At 38.5% G+C, this 19,237-nt stretch overlaps 1 protein-coding gene across 1 annotated transcript in view; it reads left to right on the plus strand.

Moving 5' to 3' along the window:
- GLO1 (glyoxalase I) overlaps positions 1-17,942 on the plus strand; it is a 29,044-nt gene extending 11,102 nt beyond the window's left edge. Inside the window, exons 2-6 of the mRNA XM_081044986.1 lie at positions 5,824-5,906; positions 8,233-8,373; positions 9,236-9,303; positions 10,012-10,101; positions 12,662-17,942. Of these exons, the coding sequence (XP_080901112.1) occupies positions 5,824-5,906; positions 8,233-8,373; positions 9,236-9,303; positions 10,012-10,101; positions 12,662-12,750 (471 nt within the window). The 3' untranslated portion in view covers positions 12,751-17,942. The remainder of the gene's footprint in view (positions 1-5,823; positions 5,907-8,232; positions 8,374-9,235; positions 9,304-10,011; positions 10,102-12,661) is intronic.
- Positions 17,943-19,237: the final 1,295 nt, after the last annotated feature.

Genomic DNA, 19,237 nt, shown 5'->3' on the forward strand with positions numbered 1-19,237 from the left:
ATAACTTCCCTCAGGAGACCAGGTCTCCCCATCTTCTTATTTGTATTGGGGCCACGCTACAGAGCAAAAGAATATTACACACCGTTTCTTCAGGGTCTGGGGGTCAAATTTATCCCAATATCTCAGGATGCATTTCAGAAGGGTGTAGGCGGTTGAGGGCTGATTGCCTATTCTGAAAAGGAGGAAGAAGAGGAAAAGGTGTCCCTTTATCGCTCTTTCTCCCACTACTCTGCCTAGGGCATCCCCTGGCCCCATGGGTCTAACCTGCTGCATGACCAGGAGCTAGATGGTGGGGGGCTGCGGGTTGCCAGGATTAGTCATGCTTACCTGGGCTGCCTGGCCCAGACCCCGAGTGAATGCTCGTCTACCACCATGATCAGAGACCTATATAATACATGGCTGACGATGGGCCATCTCAGGGTGGATGGATGGAGGCCCCGACTCTGGGCATCTGGAAATTGACGGCACGATCTATGTAGAAGCAACTCAGTTTGAAGGGAACGGTGATGAGGGTGTCAATGGCCCAGACCTGGGGGAAGGGAACCTGCCTGGGGGAGAGGGACTCTAGGGAGTCCCAATCCAGATAAGGGCTGAGGAAAAGGTTGCAAAAGTCCCAAAAGGCCTCAAAAAAGAGGATTCCTTAATGTAGAGGAAATCAAGGATATGGGAGGTAACCTTGATGACTGCTGGAGGGACTGCTGGAGGGATGGCAAAAACAGGTGTAGGAGAAAGGCAGCGAAATATTTGGGCCCCCATGGATGGAGGCCTAAGTGAACGTGGGCCACCAGGCAAAAGCTGCTGAAGTGGTAGGAGTGGGCCAGGAAACAGAAACACCAGAGGTGCTGGGTGGGAACCTCAGGACAACACCACCTATGATTGAGGGCCTGAACGAGTTTCCAGTGGGACTCGAGGAGGAATTCTGCCAGATGTTTAAAGAGAAGGTCCCTGGTGACTAAGGAAGTACTGTAAAGGCAAAGATCCATTTTATTACCTTAGATATTGCTGGGAATAATGTGTCAGGCGGGTGAGGAGGTCTAATGGGGAAAGAGCCCGGACCAGTCTCACAAAACGTCAAAAGCAGGAAAGGCTTGAAAGAAAGCGACAGTATGGGAGGGAGCAGTCCAAGTAGTGTGCTGAGGACGTTCCAGTCCCCGGGCCGAGCGGCCGATCGCTGTTCCTGATGCAAATCGGGATCAGCCGCCTCCGGTCCCAGAAGACCTGTCCTAAGAATCTTAGAGACTGGCAGCCATGCTAGTCGCCTTTAACTGGCTGATGGAGGCCCAATGTTTGTGTGACAGGAGAAAGAGACGAAAATGATGAAGGCCTGTGAGTGGACAAGTAGAAAGGCAAAGATAATGTTTACCACCCCTTAATCTCGGACGAGCCCCCAAATGATATAGGATGATATATGGATCTTGATGTGTTTGTCTGGTATCAGGTCTCGCAGCTGCCAAAGAATGGAGACACGGACCAGAGAGGTAAATTAAAGCTGTACACAGTTTTATTGCAAAAACTCAAGAGGAAAGCTCTCTGAAGAGAGGAGGGGGTCCGAAAGTGGAATGCCCTGCCGGCTAAGCCGAGCTGGAGACTGTATGTCCTTGAGTCTATAATCTTTAAGTTGTTTACCAGGAGCTGACTGGGCCCCTCCTTTCCCCTCCTGACCTGGGCTGGTGCTTTGACTGACTGCAGTCTGATGTGGTAGCCCCTCCTGCCCAGTTCCCTTCTCTGCATTTTTTCTGTCAGCTACTGTTCTCTTTGGCCTTGAGTTCCTCTGCTGCGTGTCCCTGACTGCCCACGACTTTCCCATCTTACTTTGAAACCTTTGAAACTGGTTTTCTGGGCCTTGATGTCCTCTACCGCGGTCCTACCTATGACTTTCTTATCTCCCCAGGGTAGTACCAGGAAAAGCTGCGTAGGGAGCCAGAACTTGTATCTCGCCAGGAAGTGACAAGCGTTTCCCACCTTGCTGTATCAGTGGAGAAACGTGGTAAACCTGAAATTCTGCCCCAACCCTGGCAGTGGAAATATTTTAACACAGTTATAAATGGGAGAGAGTAAAAGGGTGTAAAGAGAGGTTAGGTTTCTATACTTGACTCAAACTGATAAAATGATGACACCAAGTGACTGTGATAAGTTACTTATATATTGACGGAACACATAGAACAACCACTAAGAAAGCTATACAGAGGTACATGGCAAAAACATTCTAGGTAAATCAAACTAGAGTTATAAAAAAGTGTTCCAATGACCCATAGGAGGGCAAAGAAAAAAGAAAAGTAAAAATTAATGGCCAACTTAAGTACTAATATTTCAATAATTACATTCAGTATAAATATACCAATTAATACAGAAGTTGGCAGCGTGGGTTTAAAAACATGCCTCAGCTCATCTATACATGAGGCGATAGAACTGACTGTGGTAATCATTTTGCAAAATACATAAGTCATTATGCTGTACACCTTAAACTTACATGGTACTATGTGTCAATGACATCTCAATTAAAATGAAAGAAAAAATTAAGTTAAAACATGCCCCAACTATATGGTATCTACATGAAACTCACTTCATATATAATGATAGGCAAGTTAAAAGTAAAAGGATGCAAAAACACATGTTATGCCAACATTCATCAAAAGAAAACAGGAGTACGCATGCTAATATCAAATAAAGTAGACTCCAGAGCAAGCTAATTATCATATATAGAAAAGTACGTTATATAATGATAAAAGTGTCAATTCACCTAGAGACATAGCAATCCTAAATGTGTCTGCACCAATTGACAGAACTGCAAAAATATGTGAAGCTAAAATTGACGTAATGGAAAGGAGAAGTAGGCAAATCCAAAATTATAATTGGAGAGATCAGTACTCCTCTCTCGCCATCCAATAGAACTAGACAGAAAATTAGCAAGGACATAGACAAATTCAACACCATCAACATTTCAAATTCAACATCTAATCAACATTTATAGAACACTACCCAATAATAAAAGAATACACTTTTTTCCCAAGTGCCCACAGAACATATACCAAGATCGTGTCATGTGCCCTAAAACCAGCTTCAACAAATTTAAAATAATTGAAATCGTACAGAGGGTGTTCTTCGACCACAATAGAATCAAACTAGAATCAATAGCAGAAACATAAGATCTACAAACACTTGGAAACTAAATAACACATTTCTAAATAATCCAAGGATCAAGAGAATTCTCAAGAGAATTTAATAAAAAACACACATTGAATGAAAATGAAAAAGGAATCTCAGATAACAGTGGTAAGAGGGAAATGTATAGCATTAAATGCATACAATTAGAAAAGAGGGAAAGTCTCAAGTCAGTAATTTAAATTTCCTCAAGAACCTACAAAAAGAGCCAAATAACCCCAAGAAAGCAGAAGGAAGGAAATAAAAAAAGAGCAGAAATCAATGAAATTGAAAAGAGAAAATAGAAATCTGTTAAACGTAGCTGATTCTTATAAAAAAAAACCCAATAAAATTGACATACTTGTAGCAAGACCAACAAAAAAGGGAGAAGGCACATACTACCAACATCAGGAATGAGATAGGGGATAGCACTAAAGACTGCAGATACCAGAAACACAGTAAGGAAATACTAAAAGCAATCCCATATGCACTGACTCATTCAGTTCCTTTTAGTTGTAGGACTGAGGTCCCGTTTCTTTGCCTGCTGTCAGCTTCCTTACCTCGTTGCCCATGTGCACCCACATGTCCAAGACAGCAGTGAGTGGCACATTGGATCCTTCTCATCCTTGAGATCTGCTTTCCTCTTCTCCCACACCTCTCTGCTTTCTTGACCATCTCTCCGTCTCTTCTGGTTCCTCTTCTGCTTTCAACGACTCATATGATTACATTGAAACCACCTGGATAATCCAGGTTAATCTTATTTTAAGGTCAACTGATTAGTAACTGTCATTCCATCAGCAAAGTTCCTCAAAGCATCTAGTGTTTGATAGAGTAACTAGGAACATCTTTAGAATTCAGTCCTTGCCTGCAACTCCCTCCAGAGACTGCAGTGCACCGAGTTTGGTGTGAGGAAGCCAGCTGTCTGCCCCCCTGACCCCCCAAGGCCTGCCAGGGACAGCTGGTGTAATTGCCTGGGGTCCGCTCACACAGGATTTTGGCCCAGAGCCGGCCTCCTCAAGCAAACTCTCTGTAACTGGTAGAGAAGCCGCAGTCACTCACATTAGCCGGGAGAGGAGAATATTTGCTGTTGTGTTGTGCTCATTTGTTTTAATCTCTGCTTACACAAGAGTGTGAGGTGGAATGGGTGTTGCTGCTTTTATTTTGGTCTCCCTTCATCACAGTCACAAAGCGACGTTGTAGGTGTATTTGCAACTATATCCAACAGAAAACCAAGGCTTAATTGCGAGTGACTGCTGAGTGCCTGGATATCAGGAGATGCTTTTCTCAATTTCAGCTGCTTGCTGAAACGGAGACCTTCAGGAGCACAGCACTTGACTGAGAGATGCCATGCGAATATTCCAGAGCCAACTGCCTTATATAGGATTATAAACTGTGAATGAAGAATTGTTCTTATATTCATTAAGCTCGGCTTACTAAAATAAAGTCGTTCTTTGTTTAATTGAGAATTTTAATGCTTAAAATGATACTAGTACGTTTTGGTTACTTTAAAAATTTAGCAAAACGAAAATGTAATTTCCTAATGATGCTGAATAAATCAACTATATTTGTATTTTATGTGATGTCAGTTATAGGGGAGAGATTGCGTGGCTGTGAAGCGAGAGTTCAGAATTGTCAGGCCTGTTTTGTCCGTCTGTGGGTATAACAAGAATAAGGATCTGTTAGAAAGCACAAGCGCAATTAACAGACTCATGGTCTGGAAGGTACCGATAATAGAAGGAGACCTGAACTTAGAAGGTTGGGACAATTAATTTAATCACCCGGAGTATGTTTCTCATCTATAAACTTGGGATATTAATGCCTTATTAATAGATTATAATACCGCATAGTTATTGTACCTAATGAAGTCAAATCTGATGATGACAGACCCCTAGGAAAGTATTAATGCTAATAATAATTAAATGCCGAGTTAATAATACACTCTCTGCCCTTTTATCAGTCAAGTCAAGCCTCTTGTTTCCTGGTTTTTAAATCGAACAGTTGCACGATGGTGTTAGAGACAGTAGCTTTTTACCCTTTTAGTTATTTAGGAGTCTGGGATGTTTTAACTCCTTGCTATGATTACCAATAAATAGATCTGGAAGGGTGTTTATGCATTCATTCAACAAATGTGAGCGATTGAACTCTTTATTTGTAATGTCACTGCCTTAGTTTGGGTCATCCAAAAGCTGACTGCAAATAAGGGTTTGGTTCTAAGTAGTTTATTTGGGAGGTAGTCAAAGAAATCTCTGTGGAGTAGGGAACAGAGGCACTAAAACTTGTGTCACAGTGGATTACCACTGAGCAGTGGGGCGTCATTGCTGCTGAGAAGCCTCAGAGACTGTGGAACGTGTCTCAGAATTGTCCCAATAAGGGGCAAGGAAGCCGGGTTTTTTATCCATTATTGGTTGAGGGTATAAACTCCCTGGCACTTTGGACCTGCCCTACCCAGGGGCCTGCTCTTGTGACCAGAAAACACCCTTGGGCAGAGAGCCATAGGCAGGTGTAGGCCATAGGTGTAGGAATTGTTTCCATGTGATCAGGCTGAGGAGACAAAGTTGCTTTCTTAAACATTATGTTACAACGGTGAACTGTTTGCATCTTGTTACAGAAAGCACAGTACAATTAATGTGCGTAAAAAGTGATGAAACTTAAAGGTGTTTAATAGCTACTGTTTTTCCTTAGGATTTTCTGTTGCAGCAGACCATGCTGCGAATTAAGGATCCTAAGAAGTCATTGGATTTTTATACTAGAATTCTTGGAATGACGTAAGTAAACTATTTACTGGTGCCTGTAATGTTTAAATGCATAGCTTTGCAAGTATAGGGAATGTTTCCAGATCTATTTTTTAAAAATGTGTTCAAGTTTGTTTCCTAAGTCACAAAAGTCCTTTTTGGCCAGGAGTCTAGGACTAGGCTTTCCTGGCCAGGGCGTCCGTCAGGTTCCTCTCCTCTATTTCAGCCAGGCTCGCTGGGCAACAAGACACCAATACTTTTATTTGCTCTAACTCTGAAAGCTGCCAGTTAATCCTTAATATGTCCAGACCCTCGTGTGATATGGCCACTTTTATAGCCTCTTGTTCACTTCAGAAAAGACATACATATAAAGACATATTACCTAGAAAATGAATGAGTTTACCGAAAACTGGCCATCTGTCCCGTATTTATAGGCTGTGTTTTCTTTTGCTGAACAGGTAATATCCACTGATCTTATAATTCTTAAAGTATATTCGTTTATTTTTCTTAATTTGCGGTTTTTTTTCTTTGTTTTTGATAATATAAATAAAGAATAGAATGATTTTTAATTTACTATCTGGATAACCTCCATTGACACTGAGAAAAATTCAATTAATATGGTATATGTCTGTGTTTAGAAAACCTGACCAGTTCAGAAACATACAAAATGAAAAGTGATAACCTCCCTCTCCCAGTTCTTCTCCCCAAAGATAACTGCTTATTAACAGTCTCTTGTAATTTTTTTTCCAGAAGAATTCATTTTTTATATATTTATGGCATATTTAAAGCACAGACAAAAACAGATTTATTGCACACTTGCCATTTGTCAGGATTTGACATTTTTCTTCATTCCATCTCTACAGCATGCCTATGACGTAGCTCATATCTCCATTTTACAGATGAAGGAAGAGACCAAAGCTTAAAGACATTAAGTTACTGGACCCAAATTCCACAGTGGGCACGTGGCAGACCTGGAATGTGAATCTCGGTCTGGTTGACGCCTGTGTTGACCTTGTTTTCAAAGAGCCCCCGAATAGCGGCCTTGACATTATATGAAAGATACGCGCTTAGCTGAGGAAAGCAAGTTATGAGCGGTTCATGTGCTCCAGTTCCTATCCGATTGGTCCTTAAGGCTCACGCGGTCTGCTTTAGTGGGTGTGGAGATTGCTTTCCAGGACTGCAGTATTTGAGGTGTTTATACTTTATTATAAACATACTAGAGTAAACCTTATTTGTGCTAAGCCAGTGCAGAGATCTTAGTGGGCCAAGGCATATCACATAGCAGTGATAATTAAAAGGTTTGGAACAGAACTCCAGACACTTCCATTTGCTATGCTTGAATCGTTCCCTCTTATTGATTATGAATGAGGTCATCTTGGAGCATTTAGCCCTCAACAGTCTAAAGGAAATTGTATTGTATAGATCCTCATTCTACCCTACTCCTTGCAAAATAATCTTAACGCTCTTTGAACTCACTTTGTAGGCTATAACTTCAATTAATTTTTTTAAAACCTCAGGATTAGTAAGTCATTCATGCTCTCATATCAGTCTCTCCTTTTCCACTGGCTCTTTCCCCTCAGCCTACAGAAAAGTGTAACTCTTCTCTATTCTAGGATAATTCTTGCCCTCTGCTCTCTTGCCCTCCTTCCCGTCATCACCGAATGGCTATGTAGGTAGATCACTCTTATTTCACTTGCTCACCTCCCATTCTTTCCCCATCCAGGGCAGCCCAGCTTCCGCTGCCCACACTAGCACCTGCCCTCACCGGACCTTTCCCTGTCTGGTGACCTGTTCTCAGTCTCAATCTTGTTTGGCCTTTCTGCAGGATTTGATTCTGTTAGCCACTTTGTTGACATTCACGTCTTCTGATAGTCATCTGCCCTTCCTTATCTCCTACCGCCTATCCTCAGTTTCTTTTCCTAGGAGTTTTGGCATAGTAAGAACTCAATAAATTTTTTTTTATTTAACTGAATGCCATATATCGGAAAGAACAATAAAGCAATGCATTATATTTTTCAAAAAATTAAATTTTCTTTTGAAGATACTTTGGCCATTTATAAAAAGTACCATACTTCCAGCTAAGTTTCATTTTATTTAAAGAACTGATGAATTACAAATGTTTACTTTAAAAAAAAATGTTTTTATTTCACTGATATTTACAGGCGAACAGGGTTTTCTAATGATTTTTTTGTGTGTTTTTTTGTTTTGTTTTGTTCCCCCTGCTTTTCCTATGAAAATAGCCTTCATGCACACAGGTGTTAATCTTAACAGAACTTGAATACTGTCATTCAAGTTCTGATTTTAGTATGAATCAACCTTTTCTGTTGTTAATTGATTCAGGCTTATTGTTTAATTTCAGGCTAATACAAAAATTCGATTTTCCCGCTATGAAATTTTCACTCTACTTCTTGGCTTATGAAGATAAAAATGACATCCCAAAAGATAAAGATGAAAAAGTAGCATGGGTATTCTCCAGAAAAGCTACACTTGAACTGACACAGTGAGTATAAGGTTTTATCCTTTTATATATTCTATATTTTTTAAAAGCTCGTTTTCTTTTACATTTTTTCCCTTATCAGCCTAATTCAAACCAGGTCTACTTAGTCACTTCGCATTTGTAACAATATGTTTGAATGTGTTTTCATGGATTTTTGGGTCTTCGTATTCTTGTGGTACAGGAAGGGCAAGTGAGATCATTTGCTTTTTAGATAGAAAGCCTAACTGAAATGACAAGGTATTTGCCAAACTATAGCTAACAAATGTTTAGGTGCTACAACTAAGGTATTTATAATTTCAACATTTAAAAATGTTGAAATAGGTAGCATGGATTCCCCCTTCTTTCTTTTTATTTTTTATGTTGTTTCTGTGCACTCGTTAACAACTAATAAACAGCATTTGTTTCACGTGTGTGATTTAGTGTATCCCCTGATTCAAAACAGTTCTGGAATCAGACAGACCTAGAATCAGATGAGTCTTGGCTCTGACAATCGCTCTGCAACCCTAAACAAGTTTTATCACCTCCATCAGTGACAGTCTCATTTATAATGGAGATGCTCAAATATATAGCCCAGGGAGCTGTCATGAGGATTTAATGAAACATAGAGTACCCAACACAATAAATGATAATTGCTATTATTATTGTTATTATCGTTATCCAGATGCCTGGATCTACTTAAAACCATACTTTGCCTGTTTGCCATTTCTGTAGTTGAAAACTTAATATTTATAGTAGCAGAGATTAGTCCAAGTATATTAAGTATCCTATATACAGGGTAAGATTTCAAAGACAGATTGTTGCAACTTTGTTTTCAGAATATCTGTTCTACAGGTCACTTGTAATTACGTTTTCCCTTCTTTTGCAGCAATTGGGGCACTGAAGATGATGAGAGCCAGAGTTACCACAGTGGCAATTCAGACCCTCGAGGATTTGGTATGTTTGCCTGTTTGTATGGATATGGATTTGTGTGATTTTTGCACTGCGTGCCTATTTATGATTTGTAATAAATCTAAAACATTAAGTATAATCAATTTATTAGGAGTATGGTTATTTTTATTTGCACAAATAATTTTATTTAGGAGTTGTTTAGTCACGGAGTCTCAGTCTGAACTTTATATCTACTCACAATGATTTTACTTTTCAGTCTCTATGTTGTAGTATTTCCAGTAGACTTTTTAATTAAAAAAAAAACCAAAAACTATGGTTAATAATAATCTCGATGTTTTGCTAGCATATACTTCTGCCTTGATTTAAAATCTTTAATCAAGACAACAGGATTACAGGCTTAAATTGGCTGCTATGTTGTCAATGTCAACCACAAACCTGTTAAGTATGAATAAATGATCACTCTTTTTTTGGTGTAGTTATTCTTAACAGATTGAACTATATATGAGCCAATATTGGGCTTATTTTAAATAATTTATAATTCAGAGCATCTAATTAATTTATTATATCCAGCCAGTTAGACTTCGATTCTTATTCTTTCAAATATTATAGATTATGAACCTACTTGATTCAGTCTATTTTTGGATGCCTTCTGTTTTGAAATATACTAGGTGGGAAGCCACTTGTGGCACTTGGCTGCCCTGTTGTAATGATTTCTTCCTTTTCTCTGCCTTATTTTGCTGGTGGTCACCTAAGGTCACATTGGAATTGCTGTTCCTGATGTACGCGGAGCTTGTAAAAGATTTGAAGAACTGGGAGTCAAATTTGTGAAGAAACCTGATGATGGTCAGTCTGCTACTTGTTTTCTTCAGGCCTCTCTTTAGTTATAGAACATTTATTAAGCACCCACAGAGAGGGTACTGTTGTAGTAAAACCTTTTTGGTTGCAAGCAGCTTTGAAGATGTCTCTTTCAACCAGCTTAAGGAAAGAAGGGAAATTATTGGAAGAGTATCTGCTTATTTTAGGGAACTGAAAGACAGCAACTAGGGTGGCCTCACAGGGAACTAGACACAGGATATGAGGTGCCATCAAAGACTAGTTCCTGTTCCCACCCTTAGACCCTACCACATTCTCTCGTTGGCCACCAGCTTTTACTGTCTCAGGTATTGTCTAGCCACCCAAAAACAAATTCCTTAAGGTCTATTTTATCTGCTATTACCTAGGACCAGATCTCATCAGTTAATAAGTGCCTGGTATTTTTCACCCTTTACAACCTTTGCATGTCCTTATGCTTTAAGTATGTCTCTTGAAATTGTATATATCCAGATTTTGTTGGATTTACATGTAATTTATTTTACTTAGATCTGTTTCTGCCATCATAATTTATTATTTCAGTCTTCATTTGAAATATCCAGATATCCTCCCCAATAAGAACTTGCTCCCGTCTATTCCTTTCATATTACTATTTCCCAGACTGGGATATTATTAATTTTTCTTGTTTCTTTGGCTTTGGCTCTTTTTAAAGATAATAAATATACCAAAGTATTAGATCACTTTTTCTCCATGTATCTCTCGTAGCATCTTTTAGATTTTTCTGTCCCTTTATTAAGTACCTCAGCCAAAACTGTTTTCAAAGGTTTTGTGAGGCAAAACTTTTGAGACTTTGTATGCCTGTGAACCATGCCTTTATACATGAATGACAGTTTTGTTGAATATAAAATCAGGTTTATTTTTCTTCAATCTTGCAAATAGAATTCCATGTCTCATTTTTCCATCCAGTGTTGCTACTGAAAACTCTGCTGCCTAATTTGTGTTCCTTTGTATATTATCTTCTCTTGTTCTGGAAGCTATTTATATTTGTTATTTCTTTGTCTTGGCTTTCTTTCCGGGAGATTTCCTCAAACTAGCATACTAGTTAGCTAATTTTTCCTCACATGTATCCGTTTGATATTCATCTTTTGTGTTCTCGTCTATTGTTTTATTAATTTCAGCTATTATAATTTTGAGTCCTAATTTTTCCTTGTTACTTTAATATTCTTGTTTCATATTCTTTAATATTCTTATTTCATTTTATTTCATATTCCTCATCACTTTTATGTGTTTTAATGGTTCTTGGTCCATTGGTCTAATATTTATTCTTCTGTTTGACTCTATAATCCATTGTTTGGTTTATGGTTATGTTCCTCAAATTCTTGTTACTCCGGTCTCAGAGGGTTTTTTCCTGCATCTATTAGCCATTACAGTCCACAGGCAGTGTGAACAGAGGGGAAGGCCAGACCCCAATTTCTGAGGTCACATTTTTCCATTTCAGCAAACAACTCTACTACTAGACCTACTGATAGGGTAGGTTGATAGAAATGAGCAGGAGAAGAAAAAAATTTGGCCCCATGAGAAAGCCCCTTGCTGCGGCTCCTACTTGGGTCAAGACCCCTGGCAGCTGCCCGGCAGGACTCCAGGCTGACAAGTATTTCTAAATCAAAGAGATCTTTTGTTAAAAGTCAGAGGAGCGGGGAACCCATATGTTTGTCAGCAATACCTTACTAGCCCAACAGGACTCCAGGTTTTCACATACCCCAAAGATGTGTTTACACATCCCCCCAAACCAAAGGAATGTATTTACCCATGCCCCTAAATCAAAGGGATATGTTTACACATGCTCCAAAATCATAGAAATGCATTGCTAAATGCCAAAGGACTAGGCACCTCAGGGGAAGGATGGATAAGAGCAGGGAGAGGGGGAGGCAATTCTACCCATAGAAATAAAAGCCTTCACACTACGTAAGGCCAGGCTGCTTCCTTCTCGGGTCAGCCCACTCCACGCCTTGGAGTGTACTTCTTTTACTAATAAACTGCTGTTCTTGCTGCACAAATTTCTGTCTCTTGGTTGAAGTTTTTCCTTCAAGAAGACAAGAGCCGAGGTTATCAATGTCGTTTTCCCGGTAGCATTACTAACTAGCCTTTCAATCCGTTATGAATTGGTAGAGTTTGCAATACACAGAATAGTCTTTAAAGGGTTTTTATGGTCCAAGCATCTGAGTCTTTTGGCTGTGCCGTGCTTCTTACTTCCTCAGGCACCTCCTTATTTTCTTTTTCCTCTTTAAAATAAGACAATTTCTGTGACTACTCAACTGGTAACATGAAGTGATATTGTGAAGATGAAGTAATTACCTGGTACCTAAAAGATGTAGCCAGTCCCATAGTTTATTTCAGGAGAGTTGTTTCCAGCTATTCATTCTAAAAAATGCGTTTGGGCAACAATAACAATACAATTTTTAAAGTTAAAACTATAAACAAAATAATGTACTTCATTAAAATGCAAATTAAAATTTGAAGTAATAAAAAATATATTTTAAACGTTTAAGTTTTTCAAAAAGTCTTCAATAATGAAAATCATTTCATTTTATAGGTAAAATGAAAGGCCTGGCGTTTATTCAAGATCCTGATGGCTACTGGATTGAAATTTTGAATCCTAATGGAATGACAACTATTATTTAGTTCTGTGAGAATACTGCTGATATTTCAGTGAAGACAGTGTGGGAGATAAAAAAGGAAACAATGTGATTCAAGATATTCAGATAACAGAAGCATCTAGGACTGATGGTTCATTGTCTCAATTCAGATTATTTTTAAATCCATTTCCCTTTCCTATTTCAGCTGTGTTTTTCACCTATCTGTTCAGTCATTCTAGTAAAGTAGTTCCATCTTATGTCCTTGAATGTAGTTGTATAGAATTAGTTTTTTAGGTTGTAATTAGAATCATTCCCTTCAGAGGCTGCATTTTCCTTCTATGACTTCTCTACCAGTCTGCCTCTGAATCATCATCTTCAAAAACAACCATTTATCATGTTTTTGTTTGGCTTACCTTCTGGTAAGTTCCTCAGAAATAACTTTTCACAATGGAAAGTAAAGAACTCTGAACAAAAATGAAACTTTTATGTGGACTTCAAATAGTATAAAGTGTTCCTTTTACAAAAGAGGAGACACTCTTCAGAATTATGCTGACAAGGATGCTGATAGAAAAACTAATTTGTTGTTTATAAAGTGTTTTCAAAGTTCAAAGATTCAAGGACTAACCTCTTTATTTTGGGATGGGAATATTATGTACTGGATAGTGGACACTGGATTAGGCTGTCTCATACTTTTATTTCTTTTAATCCTCCCAATTGTCCTGTGAGAAAGAAAGCAGGCTAGACGTGTAAAATAACTTTGGAATTGAAGGCAATTTAAATAGGCTCAAGTACCCAAGATTTCATCATTTTCAGTATTTAGCTAGAATTAGTACCTCACAATACCTCCTCCACTAGTCTGTTGTTAAACCTTCAGTGAGTTTGAGCATTATTCTCTCAGCTCTCGGGCCTGAGTACCTCAGTAAGGCAAGAAGCAGTGGAGGAAGTGTGTAGCACACAGCCGCTCTGGGATACCCAGTTGGTCTTATGTGAGTGGTGCTTGTATTACAGAGAGCCCCTACCCCAAGGTCTTCCAGATGCCAGTAATCATTTAGGATAAATGACCATCAGTGATAATGTAACTTAGTTATCGGAAGTCAGCTCAGTGGTCTTCCCTGCCATGATTGACATGACGGGTTTGAAAAAACCAAACTGATTTTGAAACTCTCTTCCAGTCCCGAGAATAACAACACCTAGTTGGTAGTTTTAACTATCTTATAGATTTTCCGTAGATCTAGTGGAAGACCTTTGGAGAGGCCATGCCAACTGTGCTTACACAGCTGAAAACAATTTACATTTCCTTTTTGGTTGGAATGGATTTATGTGAGCAAATTGAACAAATGGCAGTACTTGTAGACTGAAATAAAATAAATATTTAAATAAGGCTATGTTTAATTTGTAAATTTCTGTCCAGCATTTTCTTTCTTAAAAGAAGAAAAAAGCTGCCCTCAGAGAGTACTGTAAGAATTTGAAGGAGTTTGCAGGCTCATTCTGAAATGAGACTAGATGTGATTCTATATATCCTGCTAGGCAGATAGTTTTGATGGATAAGGAAGTGTGGGAAAAGTAGGAAGAGGAAAGTAAATAAGGAATAAAGGATTGAGGAAGAAAAAGTACATAGGAGAAGAAAGGCCAAATATCAAAAAGTAAATTGTGGGAACCAATGGAGACCGGTTTCACATGTTGGGTACAGAATTGTCAAATGGGCGGGTTATTAGATTCATAAATTCAGTCATTTAAACCTTATTTCCACAGAAAGAAGCCTTTTCTACTTGCTAAGTAAAACTCACCAAAAGATAGCCCTTGTTTATTCCTTTAATTCATTTTTATGTGCATTGAAAAAATATATATTTTATTACCAGGCTTTACTAGAAATTAGGACAGTTCACTTAACTTCCAAATGAACTTACCTGAGAAGTGGTGATTGGAAAGGATAAAGTTGAGCACAAGAAGTTTTCTTGTTTCCCACAATTGGACAACAAGACTAGGTTACTGTCAAGGTAAAATCAGTCTCCCATGAACCCTACACAGCTAAGCCTAGGACTCAGTTATAATACAAGTCATTTAAATTAGTGGCTGAGAGAGAGTCATGGCGCCCCTACATAGTATTCTGACCAAGACTGTTTATAATATAAATAAAAACTACTTAGTAACACAACTGCTTGTGAAGAGAGTTATATCAGCAAGGATGCTTGCTGTTGGCAATAAGGAAAAAACCAAGTGTAACAAGCGCTTCAGAGGTTCTAGAATGGGTTGATGGAGGGTTCAGACATATCAAGAACCTCAGTTTCCTTCCACCTTTCCGAGCCTGTCATTCTCAGCATTTTCTTTTTGGGCTAATAATACTTGTGATCAAGGATGCCAACCCTGATTCCAAAGGTGTCATGTATGAACCAACACTGTCCAGTGAAAGAAAATAACCTTTTGTTCATTAGCAAAAGGTTATTTTCTAATCCTGTCTCTAATAACTGGAAAGGGAACCAGGCCACTGCCTTGGATCATATTTACCCAAGTTGCCTGCATGAGGGTGTACACTGGATCAAATAGTGAGACTTCCAAAACGGAAGAGCAAATAAGGGCTTCTGAGTAAGCATAAATCGAAACTGCAACAAGGTGAAGTTAAATATTGAGGACCTAGTTGGTGCAGAGTGCTGTAAAAAAATCATACATCGTCCCTCAAAGAACTTAGTTTAAGGTTGTGGTTCTCAACCACATCAAACTCAGAAGACCCTTTTTATTATAACATGGAGGTATTTAAACATCTATCCTAAAGTGAAATTCATATATAACTTCCCTATAATACATAGTTTTAAAAAGGGTCAGTCCAATGCCTTTATCGTAATATAGAGGAAAAATGAAATCAATTTGTAATAAAATATGCACTGTAATACGTATAGATCCAGATTAACTGCTACACTAGAAAACTGAAGTCGTCAGGGGCTTGCTCTTAAGTATGGAAGAAGTAAAACTGTTCAATAGAGTACTGTTAACACTATTTGACATTTTAAAATAAAGACTGAATTCATGATTCATTAAGAACTAGTTACCATTTTAATTGCATACTAATAAGTGTGTTTCATTGGTCAATGACTATAATATTACTGTTGGAAACATTTTCCAAAATGGTGATCAATTCTTGCTAAAGTTTTGAATAAAAGAATAACACTCCTGTTTATAGGATAGATTTGTCCCCAGTGAATATTGAAATTATATATACAAATAAGTAAAATGAAGTTCTAGGCTCAGATAATAATAAAAAGCAAACTTCATTTTTAAAAATTGAAATAATTGACATAAAACATTGTGTAAGTTTAAAGTGTATGATTTGTTAATTTGATACATTGATATATTACAAAATGATGACCACCACAGCATTAGCTAATATCTCCCTCACATCACGTAATTACCATTTCTTTGTGGGGGGAACAGTTAAAATATAGTCTTGGCAATTTTGAAGTTTCTAATACAGTGTTGTTGACTATAATTACTATCCTGTGCATTAGATCTCCAGGACTTACTTATCTGCTAGTTGCAAGTTTGTATTTTACAATCAAAAAAATTTTTAGAGTAGTTTTAGATTTGCCCATATCTCTGGCCAGTGCCCTCCTTGTTCCTATGAAACCCCAAACCCAGTTTCCCTTATTTAAAAAATCTTACATCATTGTATGGTACATTTGTCACTATCAGTGAACCTGTTTTGATACATTATTATTAACCGAAGTCTGTATTCAGACTTTCTTAGTTTTTACCTCTTTTTCTATTACAGGATCCCATCCAGGATACCACATTACAGTGAGTCATCATGTTTGCTTAGGCTCCGTTACAATGATAGTTTTTCAGACTTTCCTTGTTTTTGATAACTGACAGTTCTGAGGAGTACTAGACAGATACTTTGTAGAGTGTTGGGATTTTCTGAATTTTTTTCTCACGATGAAACCGGAGTTACGGGTTTTTAGGAGGAAGACTACAGAGGTGAAGTGCCCTTCTCATCACATCTAACAAAGGTACATGCTATGTACCTGACACATCACTGATGAGGCTGACCCTGATTACCTGGCTGCTGTGCTGCTTGTCAGGTTTCTCCACTGAAGTTCTCCCCCCACCCCGTTTCCATCCTGTGCTCTTTGGAAGGAAATCAATATATGAAGCCCGCACCTAAGGTGTGAGAAATTATGCTCCTCCTTGAGGGAAAAAGCAGGTTTTTACCTAAATGAATACTCAGTGAGACTACAAAGTTGTGCAGGCCATTACAGGAAGTCTCACGTCCCTGTCCCTAGTAGTGAAATCCACCCAAAAATGCCCCACGAATTTCCAAAACAATCCCTAGGGGGCAGTACTGGCCTGTTGAAAACCATACATCTAAGAATCAGCCAAACTAAATTAAAAGCACAAAAAAAGTCTTTCCTTGTCAATCAGTAAGTATACATAACCTGTACTTCTTTGATATTTCTTTTCTGTAAGTTTTCACTCATTCATGACTCTTAAGTATTGGAAATATAGACATAAAGAAGAAAAAGTCTTTGCTACCAAGGAACACAAAGTCTATTTATTAAGAGATTTGGGAACAAATAGTCGCAACTCAAAGTGGTAAATGTCAGACAAGAAACATAACCAAGGACTACGAAAGTACAGAAGCAGCAATACCTAGCTCAAATTTAGGAACTCAGGGAAAGATTCACCGACCAGGTAACAACCGTACCTCAATGAACTGGTTAACCACCTAGAGAAGGGGGGTGAAAGGGCATTTCAGACAGAGGGAGAGAATACACAAAGGTACACAGATGTATGAGAGTTACAGACCCCTTCTCTGGCCATTGCCCTCCTTGTTCGCAGGAAAGCAGATATAAAATAAGATGTAACTTAGGGAATGTCCACATTAATACAGGACTCTGATCCAAGCCACAACTGATTAGTCCAGGAATGAACTCCTGATCCAGTTAAGTCAATGTGAACCCTTCCCCGAGAATGTTAGGACTGGAGCTGAAAGAGATGTCAATCTCTCCCTATTACCCAATTCTAGTTTCTTGAAAGTGGTGAACTTAAAGCATTTACAAAGGCATCTGAGTTCAGAATCTATGTTTTATGCATCCTTCCTTATTTACATATTTTTGTTTGCCACTAATTCAGCAGCAATTTATGTTAGCTATTTTTGCTTTTGAGAGTTCTTCAGAATGTTCAACTTTACTTTTACATAAACTCATTGTCTTATGTAATATTTCATTAAATTATATATTTATGAGGATAACTGGCTTGAACATATTGGGAATGGACACAACTGACTTGATAAGCACACAACCCAGTGGGGATGTGGAAGTACACAGCCAATAGCTACTGAGCCTGCCGGGGAATCAGTTATTTACTGAGGAAACGATGAGTCAGGTTAATCCAATAATTGGTGAAGTAGAAACTGGTTAAGAGAAATTTTATAGTAAATGCATTGATATGAGTCCTATCAAAATGATTATAGAAGTGTTTTAAAATGCCAGAGTCTAGGACTGCTGTAATTGTCATGAAATGGGCACTTTTATAGACTTTATCCAAACTATTGATAAACTATTTTGCAATAGGTTTCAAGAATCAGTACAGACTTCGAAATGTTCGGATCCTTTGATCTGGTAATATTGATATGTTCTGGGAATTCTGTTTCCTAGAAAATAATCAGAGATTTTAGTTTTAAAATTATATCCAATTTGCTTCCATCGTTATTCATAATAGAAAAAAACTAGCAACAACTTAAATGTCCCAAAATGGGGAAAGAGATGAACTATTATAGCACCCACATATGATAGAATATTATCTATTTTAACACCATTAAATTATTTTCAAAGAACATTTAAAGATGTGGAGAAATGTTCATGAGATATTAAGTGAAAATAGCAGTATGCAAACTAATGTATGATATGTTCTTGGTTTTGTTAAAAAAACAGTATACAAAGAAATTACTAGAAATTACTAGAAGAAAATGCACCAAACTGTTATTCTCCCTGACTGTTATTCTCCCTGGGATTCCCAATGATTTTGTTTCCTTCTTTATATTTTTCTGTATTCTCCAAATTCTCTAAAATGAGCAAGTGTCTCTTTTATAATCTGGAAAAAGTGAGAAATACTGCCTCATTTCCTAACATATACTTTTTTCACCTTTTGAGTAAAATGAGGTATTTTAGCAAACATGTTTTTTGTCTGCTACCTAAAGTTCTATTCAGAATGGTAACTTCAGATTGAGTCCGAGTTGTTTAAGATTTGCGCCTGAGCAGCCGGAAGCCCAAAGAACACGCGGGCTGGCTGAGTGCGGGACGGAGGTTCATTGAGACTTATGGACCCGGGAGAGTCTGCGGTGGCGGCCGGAGGGAAGTGATCGGCCCCAAGGTGGAGGAGAAGCGAGGTGATACAGGTCCCGCAAGACAAAGGGCGTTCCGTGGGAGAAACGATCTGGCGGCCCTGCAGGCCTGCGCTCAGGCACACTGCGCCCCAAGAAGCCAGGAGACCTGACGGGTGGCCAGCGTACAGAACTAGGGGTCTGCTAAGCAGTGTTCCCG

This window comes from Rhinolophus hipposideros, assembly GCF_964194185.1.
Source record: "Rhinolophus hipposideros genome assembly, chromosome: 3".
Classification (NCBI taxonomy): domain Eukaryota; kingdom Metazoa; phylum Chordata; class Mammalia; order Chiroptera; family Rhinolophidae; genus Rhinolophus; species Rhinolophus hipposideros.